Genomic DNA, 14,684 nt, shown 5'->3' on the forward strand with positions numbered 1-14,684 from the left:
ACATTTGATCACTATTTAAACATCATAAAGATTTTGCATGTGAAATTTCAAAATTTTCAAATGCATAAAAGTATTTTTAATGTTAAAATGAAAATTACTTTGCATGATAGATAGGCAAGATGGGAAAAGAAAAAAAGGCATGAGAGAAACATTGCTTTGCAAACCTTAAGACTTGATAATAAAATTAGATATTTTGCATATGAAAGCATTGTAATGTTTATTGATAAACTGCCAAATTTGTTAACATTTACTTACTAATCTAAAAGTTGTAGCATGAAAACTATAACAAGCACAAAATGGTTACGATGTCAGTCCCAGGGACCAAGCCTGGGTTGAAAGAGTTAAGTAAGGATGATCTTGAAACGTAATTTCATTTCCTTATTTAAATGTTTCAACAGTGGAATTGAGATACTGTACTTGGAAGATTTTTCTGTATCTGAAGATGAATATTTATTTGTTGCATTTGTCATTTTTAAGCAATTATCCTTCTCTTTTTGGGTGAGATCCTTAAATGCTCGGCTAATTCTTTGGCAGCATGAAACCAGATTTTAAGTTCTTCATTTTTCTTTTTTTATAAATATTGTTCTGCTCTTCCACACAACTATTAATGAGGTTGTATGCAAGAAGTACATCTAAAGAACTCTTCTGTAATTTTGAAGCTAGTGGATGAATCAGCTCCAAATTATGCATCAAGATGATGACTAAAATGATTATTTGAAAGTTGGTCATAGTGCTGTAAAGCCCTTGTGTCTGTATCTTTTTCTGAATTCTAGTCCTCAGTATTAAGTAGATGTGAATATTCTGTATAAAGACCTGGGTTAAGAATGGCTTCCAAAAAGGTAAAATGTGTTAATACAGATCCACAAAATGCCCAATGACAGTATATAACTTAACCCATCTAGCTTTGCAGAAACCTAAAAGACTGCTAATTTTTAATTGTGGAGCAAATATTTGTAAAATCTGATTTAAAAACTGCTGTTGCTTAGAAGGAAAAAATATCAGCTTGTCCGATTACACCAAGAAGATTTGAAGTCTTGGGTAACTGGAAAGAGACTTAAATATAAAGAATGTGCATAGCAATGAATATAAAGTCTAAGGTTGGCTCCAGCAAATTTAAAAATTCCCCTTTCAAGTCCATTCTGGGCAGCAGACATTGAAGAGACTACATAGACTTGTCTCATTTTGTTCATTGGAAATGCGAACTTCCTCAAAGCATTAAGTATCTTGGAAGTTATAGCCTGTCCAATTGTTCTTACAAGATGAAACTCAAAGTATTTGTACTTTCATATCTTGATCAACAAATCGGAGACTCAGAGAAAGAATTTCTACATTTGCAGGATGATCAGTTGCTTCATCAGCAATGATGCTATATACTCCTAGATCAGATTTTTTGTAAAGAATCAACTATGTGATTTTTGAAGGATAGATAATTTTTTGTACATTCCTTGAAGTAATCTTGCTTCTTTTTTTGTGTGCATTTTTCAAATTATATATACATATGTAATCTGTCTTTCCTGAGATAACCATCAAAAATGGCCTTATTTAAGGAATCTTTAATGAGTGCACTGTTGGAATGACCTTGTAAAGGCAGTCCTTTATGTCCACAAAATACTATTAGTTCAGTAATGGAGTGTAATATTTTTTGGGTTTCATCTTTTCATAGTGTGAAAGTCATCTTTAAAGTCACTATGCCTTGAACAATCTTTATGATTGACAAGAAATGAAGCTTGTTTTCAAATGCATCTTTGGAGTAATGCAAACTTTCATACATTTAACATTTAAAAATGAGCTTGAATTAATGTACCTACCATTTAAAAGTTTTTGTCATTATGATTTCCAAGTAAAAGGCAAGACTAACAGAAACTGCCACATTACTTTCAACTGCCATGGAAATTCTAAGAATCCAGTTTGGTAAAATGTGATTTCCTTTGACAATTGTTTGGCTAAGTAGCGGTAGCTTTCTGATGGTATTTGTGGTGCTTTCATATATTATAATTTGTCAGTATCCAAGTTTGATTCATATTGTACAAGATGAGTAACATCCAATTTTGATTCAGTTTATTGCTTGTTGGGATTGTTTTTTTTATCTGAATGTTATTGTCTCATAAGATAAGGAGATTGCTGAAGGTTCTGACATTGCAGGTACTGATGCCAGAGATTCTGACATTAAATGTATTATGTAGAGTGCTTTGACATAGGGGAGTTGACCTTGAAGGCAACAATGTATAAAGCTGAGTTAAAGAAGAGAGAATCCTCAAATGCCACAGCACTTCAAATTCTTTTAGGCAGGATTATAGTAAATTAATCTGAGCATGGTCAAATACATCGGTCAAAAGGGTTTGACCTCCTGAATCCAAAACTATAATTATACTTCAAAATTGGTTAAGAGATGACTGAGCTAAAATTTTGTTCTTTCTATGAGCTGCTATGCTGCAGCTAAAACTAAAAATAAGGCAATGTTTTTCATCTGTGATGAATTGCCTTTTAGTATTTTTGACAAACTTTGCTTTTCTATGGCTTGAACCAGATTTTTTTCTTTTTTGTCAGCTTATCTAAAATTTGAATAAAATCATATATTGGGTACATTGCTGGAAAGAATAGAAATATGGTTTATTGAAACAGAATTAAAAGAAAGGCATAATGCAGAGGTATATTATAAAATAAAAAGAAATAAACTACTTTAATCTTTAGAAATTATGTATTTAGTCAAATGTGAATAAACTATAATATAAAGATTTTTAAAATCAGAGATTTTCACAGAATTAGCATTATCATATTGAAAATAAACCTCTGTGTTCTGTAACTTGATTATGGCAATTGTAACATGGAAATATTAAACCCATTTTATAAATTAAAGTAATAATAATGTATAATGTTTTTTTTTTACTTCTGTGGGTTTGAATAAGTCATAAACTAATGCAAGATATAACTATAACCAAAATATTGAACCAGAACAACAAACTGTTGTGAAAGGTAAGTCAAAATGTAATGGATACTGTCAAAATACACTTAATACGAACACGATATAGATTGCATTCAAACTTATCCCATACAATATTCAATAAAATTACAAATAGAATAATGAGGTAATAGAAGAAATAAAATCCACTACAAATCACTATTATTTATTGTACTCCTAAGTTTTATATTTGATTTTGAAGGTAACTGTAGAAGTAATGAAGATGTCCAGTGAAAGTGTAAGTAGATTACATGCTTTACAGCCAACACATTATTGATGTTTAGCCAGTCAATATGCCTGATAATCAGACTGGCATGATGACATTTTAGGATTTGCTGGGAAATCTGTTACTAATGTGTCTTTGCAACTTTTCAGCAGTCTGTGGATTTGTAATTTTAGTCAGACATGAATTAATGAGGTTTTATTTGACATTCTAAAGTAGGTTTAGCTTGATACATATCTCTTCTACAGGACAGCATCTCAGAGGTGATATTTTCTTTAAATGATGTTTTAGAATTTTATCTAAAGAGGGGGCACAATTTTAACAGGGAAAGCATTTTTATCTGAGAGGGGTGTACCAATGAAACATAGTGAAAGCTCCCTTTTTTCTGTTCTTTTCAACTGTATAAGTCGATACGGCTTCCAGTTCATAGAGATCACAACGAAGTGTTAAAGCTTAGCTTGGTGATATGTTGCTAGAAGAAAAAATGTTTGTGAACATCTACCATAGTTGTAGTCCTGATTTTGTTTTTGTTGTTGTTGTTTTATTTAGCTGTGGCTTAAAGAATGGCTGAGTTTTTTTTTCCCAAATACAAACATTTAACTCGTATCTCCATGTCTTGACCAATTTGAGGTCTAATTACAGCCGTGGCTAACAATGATTCTCTCTTTTTTCTAAAGCTTGCAAAAAGCTTGTTTTATTATCATATACTTCTGTGAATTGTGATTTTGCAGTATGATTGGAAAATAAATGTTTTTCTTTGAACAAATTGAGATAGACTCATTAAATCATTTTGTACTCTGCCATATCAAGATTCTTTTCGCAGACAAGACTGCTGTGATAAGCCATGTTTGCTTGGGCCTTATTGATCTAAGTTACTGTTTGAGAGTACGAAGAAAATCACTGAAAGGAAATGTAAGATATATATAAAATGGATGTAACTTATTACATATATGAAATTGGTGATTAACAGTTTTTAAAATAAATGCTTGCTTATGATTTTGGGTTTGCAAAAACAGTTTATTTTATTTTACACCAGTGACTATAGACACAGTGAAACTACATGTGGTGTTTTACAAAGCAAAACAGACAAAGTTTACACTTTTATAAAATAACTTTATAAGAAAGTTTGAAAGAAAATCTAGGACTACAAAAATCAGAAATTAAAATCTGTAACAAAGGTAAGCTTTTGTGATTTTCTTAAGGATAAAAAATATATTAATGAATTCTTTTCCAATTTTGAAAACTTGCAATTTCATAAAAACATCATGTATAAAGTCATTTGCAGAAGCTTCATGAGCTATTGAAAGTCCATCTGAAGTTTCAAATTGTTTCATCCAATAATTGTTTTCTAATGCAATTAAACAAACTATACTATAGGTGTTTCAAATAAATGTACTTGAGCGTCTGAGAGTTAAATCACTATTTTATTAAAATAAGAATTGTTTTAGGGTTAGATTGACAAAGCAATAAATGAAGTTATGTAGAAGAAAAAAATAATCAACAATTTAATGTTATAATAAACTTCCTTTAACTTTTAATGATAATTTGTGTTTTGTTTCTTCACATATCAAGATACTTTAGTTGTTAATCCTTACTATTGATGTATAAAGACACTTGGTTTTTATAATAATCTCAAATATGCAATTTATAATAATTTCCACAGTTCGTAATTGGAAATCAAACTGGTAAAGATTTGCTCCAAAATTGAATTATTTTTCATGAGTGATTGGACTAAAGCATACATTTTAATTTGATAGATTTTTCAAAATCTTTTTATATTTAATGATGTACCTTGTGGTCTTGGAAGTTCTTTATTCTTTAAGATACCTGTGTATAAAAAGTTCATATGCTTTTTTAAGGATCAGTTGGTTTGCTATACTAATTGTACGATTTTTTTTGTTGCAGAAAATAGAGCAAAAAATGAAAAGTTAGAGAAGGAATTAAAGAAACTACGCTCTTCATTAAAAGATGCCCTAAAGTCTAACACTGCTTTGGTAACCCAAGTGCAACTTTTTAAACGGTAAAGCTCAATTATGTAATTTTATTTACTTGGTTGTATCTACTTATGTTAAAACTACATGTATAAAATAGAGATCCAACAAAACCTATAAGCTATCATGTAAGTTTGTGTTCTTGAAAGTTTCCCCATTAGCATCTTGTTATGATGTTTCATCACATACTTTAATTTCTAATGACTAATGTAAAAGATGTGTGCTTCGAATAGTCATAATCCATTTGCCATGATGAGCATTTAGTGACAGTCCTTGTCAGTAGTATTTTATTTTAGATAGTGGAAATTTGTGCTGTGCAAATTAAATATAATGTTTTAAATTTTATGTCACTGTATTTCTTTCCCAGAAATGATCATGCCTTAGTATATGATTTTAACTTTAAGTCCAATAAGATGCCTAGAATCAAATGGTTATTCAGTGTATCATACTGTTACGAATTTCATCAATCATAAAATAAAACATCACAAACCATGTTTACTATGAAATTTTCATTTACATGTGATAAAAGAAATAAAAAAAACATGGTACAATTGCTGTAAGATCTAAGTTGTTTTGGTAACTTTATATCAGTAATTCTTAACCAAACATGATTACAAGTTGAAGGTACTGAAATGTTAGTTTAGACATATTACTCACCTCTCCACAGAACACATAGCATGAATCAACCTTTTGAACTAAACTCCCACCCATGCGTGTAATAACGTGTTCTGCAGCAGCCTACCCTGTAATCAGCGTTAGAGTATACCACTCCATCAATAGGAGGTAACACATCTGCTATGCACAGTACTCCTCTCAAGAACTTTGTATACCAAAAGATCATTCTTTTCCTCAATGCTACCATGTTCATTCATGTTTTTTTTTCATTAAGATTTACAGAATTTGTGTTTGTTTTGAAATTTTAGTTATGTTCAAAGTGACATGTTTCTTTTATTTTCTTGACTTCAAGAAACATATAAATTTTAAAAATCGCTTTCATTTAGAGCTTCTGATGCAAAGTGTTATGTTTTTCTACATTAATTTTATTTCTTCTCTCTTCCAAGTTATGACATTCTCGGACATGTATTCCAGAGTCTGTGATATAGTTTCTTTGACAAGAATATTCCCTATCATCATTACCCCAGTGTTTGTGTTTTGATAATTAGTCCAGATTTTATTACTATGTAAATAACTAAAACCTAAGTACCATAGAAATAGTAAACCTACTTTAAAGATAATAATAATTAATATTACTAGTTACCATGAGTTCAGTTTCAAGGATCTTGGAGAGTACAATTTCTCATATCAACATTCCTGAAACGTCCTGAAGTTCTGAATTTCCTCCAAAAGAGTTGACTTTTCGTTAACACACTCATTACGAGTTTGGTTGATATATCTGAGTTCAGGAACCCAAATGACCTTTATAGTTTCCTTACCATAATTTCTAATATGTTTTGTGTATCTTCACAAAATTTTGCAAGCTTTCAGTAAGCATTAAGTCTTTTGTAGACAAAAAAATCAGAATTATTAATGGAATCTTTTCACTAAAAATTTCTTTGAATATGTAGAGTTAAAGTGTTGACCGCTTTGAGTTCAAAGGGATTTTCATGTTAACATTAAAAATAACTTTCTTTATCTGAAAAATCTCAAATTTCATTTGTCATTTCTAACACCTCCTAAATAAATTTCAAACATTTTTTTTTTGTCTGTAAAACTTTATATTTTATTTAGTTTCTCTACCCTAACTCTGTACGAGGTCGGTCAATTTCACAGATCTTGTAACCACCATAAAAAAAAATCACCCTTATTTTCTTTCTAGAACGACTTCAGATTGTAACATGAAACTGCATTTGTTTATTCTGAATACCTTAATACTCATAACATTGTACATCAGTTTCTAGTTATTGTTTTATTGGCTTTTGGACTGTGTCTAACTAATAATCCTGCCACATAAATTGTAAGTCACTTGGCAAATGTGTAGCTCATGCTACCCTATCGAATTACATAACACATAGGTTATTTGCAAGTGTACCTCATGAACATTTTTTTTTATTATTTTTCTTTATTTCCTTATCTAACCTAAAAAGTTTCTAATTTTTAAATTTTAACTATTTTTGTAATAATAAATAATACACATAAAAAAACAAATATATAGTACTTATCTGGGTCTTCCTGTTTTTTGCTGTCAACTGTTGACAAAACTTAACCCTACATTTTTATACTAAAGGCATTACTGCACTAAGTATTTTTTTATTTAATTAGATAATGTACCTAAGAACACAGAATAGTAACATGTAAAAAGCAGACAATTTCCTATAACTATCATAATTGCAATAAGAGCCATTAAAAATTCAGCTAAGCTTGTCAGTGTACTTCCTGTTTGAATAAAGTTTTAACTAGAAGCGAAGTAGATAATTCTCTGTACAGAAAACAATATAATATGCCATTTGATAGATTAAAAACTTTGGCTTTTTATTGGCTATAAGAATATAGTATTAAACGATTGGTAAGTTGTTAAAGAGAAGATGTAGCAGGTGGGTACAACAAGACAAGATGGGTCTGATTTTTTAGTTTATATCTATGTAACCAAATAAGATTGAAGGGTAAAATAATTATGCTTTTCCTGAGTAATAACAATGTTATAATGAGTAACTTGTGTTAAATTCCATACTTTTTGGAAGAATGGTAAATAAACTAGAGAAGAGTGAAGACCTAGAGAGCAAATGTCAAAATTCTCATTCTAGGGGGAAAATGAGGATTGGTTTTTAATAATGCTTTATAAATCAAGAACTTAAAACTGATATAATATTAAAATTTGGAGCATTAGTTACATTTTGATACCAAGTTTATTCGTATACCAGGATAATAAAGTATTTTCATTAAATTTTGAATATAACTCGGTAAAACCATGTGATAAGTGCAGAAAAGAATGCCTGTATGGAAAGAGTTAAATAGCAACTGGAGTTACTCTGACAGTGAGAATGTTACCACCCACTACTGTACATCATATTGTTGGTTCTATCCTTCATTTTACTTCTTGGACCCAGGACTTGTGGCCTCCTGTTTGTGTAACTTCTGAGACTGCCTTGTCGTTAGACATCTTTGACCCCAGCTCTTCCTACAATCTGCCTTTGCCTTTGATGAGGATAAAGTAACATTTACCTTTGTATTTTGCTGCTCTGATAACTCAGATGTATAACATTTGTTCTTTCACTTTAGTTTCTACTGATTCTTGCATGAGTTTCTTTTATAAAGTGCAACTAATATAATTATTTTACCCTTTTTTCCTCCCTCACCTTTCAGCCGTGGGGGCATTATAATGTGACAGTCAATCCCACTATTCATTGGTAAAACAGTAGCCCAAAATTGGTGGTGGGTTGTGATGACTAGCTGCCTTCTCTCTAGTCTTACACTGCTAAATTAGGGATGGCTAGTGCAGATAGCCCTCGTGTAGCTTTGCTCAAAATTCATAACAAACAAACAAACTATTTAGACTTATAAAGACTGATAGGCTTAAGCATTAGGGAATCATTTTTGTAACAGAAAGTTAAAATGTCAGTTGATAGAACTGATCCAGTTCAATACTTTGTTTACTTAAAATTCTATTCTATTGCTTGTTTTTTGTTTTAGAGAACAGTATTTGAATGCTAGTTCTATACCCACTGTCTCTTACCAACCAATCCAGTTTGAGACTTGTTCAGAAGGAATGACCAAAGCACCCACACCTTCTGGTCCATCTCCCAAAATGGATGAATACAAGGATACAATTCGTCAAATTGATCAAGTATCTGCTAGACCTAGAGTTAGCAGGGTAAGTTGACGAACTAGCAGTTTTTGTCATAGTTCAGACCTTGACTTTAACTTTTGAAGACACTAGCAAATGATTGCTAATTTGTATTTCCCCACTAGCATATTTGGGACTGATACTAACAGTAACATTGTTATTTTGCTCTAATTATATAATGAATTAAATGTTAATAAATATTTATATCCTATTTATATCTATAAATCTTATGCCATGTTTTCTTTTCAAATATTTTTCAATATTAAAATATGTAGGAGTATTTTTAACTATTTTATAAAAGTTAAAAGATACTCAATTTGGATGGAAACTGAAGAAACTGGATAACGAATGGCTGGATCAATGGATTCTACAGAATTCTGCTGCTAAGACTATAATAAAAATAGATAATTTATTCCTCCAAGAAATCTGTTTTCTACACTTGTTGCCAATCAATATAACCGAAATGCTTACTAACTAGTTGCTTTATTTTTTTTGAATAATAGACCTAAAATCATATTAAAAGAAAGGGTCTAAAGTTAGAATAACTAAAGAAAGTGCTGATTAGAATGCTTTATTGAAGATGCAAGTTCATTCTTTGTATAAGAATGAACATTAAAACCATTAAGGCATTTGTAATACTAAATTTAATGAATGTTTGTGTAAACTTCAACTCGCTAGTTTATAATTATAACCTACAAAAAAGGGGGGGGCTGCAAATAGTTTGTAAATTCCAGCTATTTTGCAACCATCGGAACTTCCTTTATTTCTTCACAAATTTCATATTTAGCAGTACCATCTTTCAAATTGTCTAATTAGAATTACAAAGTAATTATAACGTGAATAATACTTGCTGCTGGTTCATTGTGATCTCGCATCACCATTGTATTGGTTTATTCCAAGTGCTGCTATTCAGCAAAGTGTCATTTTTGGTATTCAAAAAGTCTCCAAATATTTTTTCATTTAAATGTAGAACAGATTAATTGAAAAACTTCTTTTATTGTTATAATCTGTTCACAAATGTGTAAAAATACTGGAATGGTTTTGTTTTCCAAAAAAAATATAATGAATGTAAAAGTATTTTGAACAATATTGTTGGTAATTTTACAAAATGTGTAGGAATAACTGTTCCCAAGGTCATCAAAAATGCTATTAAGTTTGTTTATTCAGTATTTCTGCAGTTTTACATAGCTATTCATCCAACATACAAATTGAAGACAATGAAGATAAGCATGCAGTATTTATTGAGATAAATTATCTACACGTACCAGTAAACTACACAAATGGTTTAACATAAAAGCACATATCTCTGTTCAAAGCAGTATATTGTTGGTTAATTGTTGTTAAAGGTTGTTTTCTCTCGATATATCTAGAATTCTTATTCAATGTATGGTTATGTATTAAGATTTTCAATGTTTATCAGTATTGAGTTTTTCTTCCATTCTGTTCTCTTGTTGAGGCTTCAATTTGTATATGGATAGGGTCAAGCCTGGACAAATGAAAAAAATCTAAGTGTGGCCTGATGACCACCCTATACTACAAAAAGATTTATATGGTGAAAGCTAATGAAGCTGTCCAAATCCAACAGGCATATTATTTGTGTTAGTCATGGACAAATTAAAAGGAATGAGGAAATAAATATCTGTAGTTCGTATTTTTTGGTTTTATCATTACATCCAATAAGCAACTACATAGACATAACATTTCTAATTATGCAGCTTGCAAACTGCACAGCACATGCTATGTAGTGTGAGCCAAGCTGGCTGAACCATATGCTAATTGCCATGACAACCAATCAAACAAGTTGAAGCTGTGGTCTCATTATCCCCTGTTCCTAATACCTAGCTTTAAAGTACCATACAGCTTAAATGGAGATGGCAAAACCTGTATGGTGCCAAAGAGCAAAACAATATTGTAATAACCTTCTGTACTCAGAATTTTGCAATACAAATGACTTAACTGCATGTATCATGAGTGTGTTGGTACTCGAAAGTAAGAATCTGCAAATTTTCCCTTCTGATGTGTACTAGAATTTTATTTTCTAGTACTTTCTGTGTTTTAATGCAAACCTGATCAGATATTTACTAGTTTGTAAGCATTGATTTCACAGCCTGTAGATATTCATGTTCTGTCTTCTTCATATGTAAAAATTTTAATACAATATTAAAAAAACTTACTGACATAAAGTAGCTTTCTCTGGACTATCACTGTGATGGTTATATTGTTCATTATTTTATGGCTGAATGCATTGTTTCAGACACACTTAGTGAACATTATTCATGCTAGCAGCTAACATTGATTTTTTATTATTTTATTATTTTAGGGACACAACCACTTGGAGAAAAATCATATTTTTTGCTCAAAACATAAAAACATCAAAATTTTGAAATTTCTCATTTATACAATAACATTTGAACCTTTTTTTACATTGCATTGGTTTGCCCATTACATTTTCTTTGCTCTTCTTGCCACAAAGTTCTTATTGGGTAATATACAATATTCAAGATAGATAGCACCATATCCGAGTTAATTCCGTGAAATGAAACAGAACTTTTCCACTTGTAACACCCCAGGAAACAGTATGATTGATGCAGTAAATCAGACAAAAGAAGCAACATGTATATAATGTTAGCCTGCATCCATGGAAAAACAATTTTATCCATTTCTGCTGTTAAAAGTTGTGCATTTATTTAGTCCTAGCTATCAGCAAATTAGATTATCTGTAATGAAATATTGTCATTACAACTGATGGTTTTCTTTGGCAAGACTCTTGCAATTTTGAATCAATTTGGTTTAACCAGAATATAAGAAAGACTTGTGTGTGTGTAAAGGAACCAAAGGATACGATATGATATTAGAAATAAATACCTGTCAAAACCATTTTGGACTTAGAAATAAGAAAATAAAACTTGGAGGGTTTCAGTTTTACTCTTCTTTCAGAATATTTGAAAAAAAAAGTGCATTAGTGATCAGTCATATTAAGACTGAAAGATAGTTAAATAATTGAGCTTTACAATAATAAAATGATATGTATCTAACACGGAAGAGAAGAGGTAAAGGAAATGTATATGAATAATAGCACTGAAAACCTCTAGTTATTGGTGATACTTTTTTATTTCTGATATTTCAAATATAGTTTCAAACATTCTTAAGGTGCTTACAAGTTTAGACTGTAATTGAACATTTATGCATTACTACATTATATAAAGATTTGAAGAATTTTTCAGAGATATTTTTGATAAGTTATAAAATTGAGCTTGAATGTTTTTTGAAATCTCCCTAAAAAATGTGTATAATGTTAATTATTATCTGGCATCTGAAAGTTGAAAGGTGATGGTTAATCCAATACCCAGATTTTGAATGTACTTCAATTATAATAGCTTATTTATTCCAAATGTTAATCATTTGATTTCAATGAATTACTTCATATTGATTATATGCAGCTGACATTCTGCCTCCCTTTTTGTTATTATTAATTATAAAGATTTATTTGGCACTTGTATTATATAATACAGAATTTATCATAGTCGCATAATCTTTCATACCAGAAATAATTCTGTGTTCTAAGCTAGTTTAATCAGTCCTCAAAGATTCCACTAATCAGCTTGTTTGTACTAGTGGAAGATTACACGATAACTGTTATATTTTATAATTAATGCTCATTTTTCCATAATAAAGTATCTGTACAAGAGGAGTATTTTCCTCAGCATCATATCCCAGCTTTGTTGGGCCTGGCATAGCAAGGCTGTTAAGGTGATCAACTCATAATCTGAGGGTTGTAGGGTTCAAATACCTGTTGTCGAACATGCTTGCTGTTTCAGCCATGGGAGTGTTATAATGTGATGGTCACCACTACTCATTGGTAAAAGAGTAGCCCAAGAGTTGGCAGTGAGTGGTGTTGACTAGCTGCCTTCCCTCTAGTCTATCACTGTCAAATTGGGACAGCTAGCACAGATAGCCCTCATGTTGCTTTGCATAAGATTCAAATCAAATCGGCTTTGTTTGACAACTGAAGACACGTGCACTTATTTCCAAATAACTGTACACCTTTAAACATGTTTCCCTCGTGCATTTTCTCTGGCTTATTCCAATCTCTTATAAGTTCTTTGTTTGTGTAATCTTATTTAGAATAAGAAGTCCAAATGTTGGTTAATTATTGGTTTTCTGCACCTGACACATGTTATTTACATAAATGTAATGCAAAGCAATGACAATCATTGATTGGTACCTAGATGAAAGGGGTCGATATTATAGATAGGTTACTCATTTATTGAGCAAATGCTAGGACCCCTCTAGAGAATAATTTTAAGTTGGGATGAGTCTAAAATATTTAGAATTAGAAGTCCAAATGTTGGTTAATTATTGGTTTTCTGCACCTGACACATGTTATTTACATAAATGTAATGCAAAGCAATGACAATCATTGATTGGTACCTAGGTGAAAGGGGTCGATATTATAGATAGGCTACTCATTTATTGAGCAAATGCTAGGACCCCTCTAGAGAATAATTTTAAGTTGGGATGAGTCTAAAATATTTTGAAACTGCTGTTGAGAATAAGATTAATATCTAGTTTTATCACATTTATTATTACCTTGGAAAATATTTTTTGAATCACCATGTAAGAAAAGTAAAACCTGTGCAGGATGAATAGAAATTTTCTGTCATTTGTCCTGTAAGATTAGTGTCCATTTCAAATATTTTCAAGCCCTGCTGATTATCCAAATCATTAAGTTTTTTACTATCACCCAGAGGTATGTACTATTTTAAGTGCTTGTGGTAGGATATTTATTGTTGCATTAAGATCTTACAACAGTATAAATGCTATTATTTGTAGAACTATAACAATGGCTACCATGGAGACAGGTTTAGCAAAGACAAATCTGGTTATGTTGACAACCGAGGAAGACAAAATCAGCATCAGCGACTTCCAAGGTTGCCACTTAGAAACCATTCGAACATGCCTCACCAACAGTAAGATTCATGCCTTATAAAAACTTTCACTGCTTGAAATGATGGAATAACTATTAACTATTATGTATTGTTTAAAACAGCAACTCTTAGTCATTTTCAAAGCCAGAAAACTAATTTTCAAGACCATATATTAACATGACTGCTAAATACTGCTAATTATTCTTTTTTTTTATTATATAGCTTCTGTATTATTTTCATTGCTAATTTATTTTGAATGTGAAGTTTGGGGTCAGAAAAGCATGACTGGTTATGCTAAACACATACAATACAAGAGAATTAATCCAGAGTACTGATATCTCCCAGAAAAAACAAACTGTTAAAAACTCTTCATGCCATTGTAAACAAATAATGTAAAATACTAAAAATTAAACAAATAACTGAAAAAGAAAAATTATTCTAGCTTTTGAAGAAGCTTAATTTCCCTCCCCTGGATGTGAAAAGTAAAGATAGAAACAGGTGAAAATTAGAAAAGTAGTTACATAGCTAATTGGTACCTTCAGAATGATAACAGTATTGTTATTAAACAAGCTTATGAATGTTATTCAGTCATTATTTTAAATTTGAATGGTATACTAAAGAGGCTTTACAACAATGTATTATTGACCTCTTTCTTTGAATCTTGATGAATTGAATCTAAACAAAAAATTTTGAAACTCAAAACATTTGAAAATGAGCTTGATTTTAATATATACACCTGGAAAAAAGTTAAGCACCCCAGTGTTTTTTTCAAGTGATTCAGATTCGACGTTCTTGTGACTGA

At 30.7% G+C, this 14,684-nt stretch overlaps 1 protein-coding gene across 1 annotated transcript in view; it reads left to right on the forward strand.

Annotated features, from left to right (window-relative positions):
- The window catches only part of LOC111085322, a 21,614-nt gene extending 7,682 nt beyond the window's left edge, over positions 1-13,932 (forward strand). Inside the window, exons 4-6 of the mRNA XM_022383389.1 lie at positions 5,088-5,202; positions 8,801-8,981; positions 13,788-13,932. Coding sequence (XP_022239097.1) covers positions 5,088-5,202; positions 8,801-8,981; positions 13,788-13,928 — 437 coding nt within the window. The 3' untranslated portion in view covers positions 13,929-13,932. The remainder of the gene's footprint in view (positions 1-5,087; positions 5,203-8,800; positions 8,982-13,787) is intronic.
- Positions 13,933-14,684: the final 752 nt, after the last annotated feature.

The sequence above is a fragment of the Limulus polyphemus genome, unplaced genomic scaffold (assembly GCF_000517525.1).
Source record: "Limulus polyphemus unplaced genomic scaffold, Limulus_polyphemus-2.1.2 Scaffold331, whole genome shotgun sequence".
Lineage (NCBI taxonomy): Eukaryota > Metazoa > Arthropoda > Merostomata > Xiphosura > Limulidae > Limulus > Limulus polyphemus.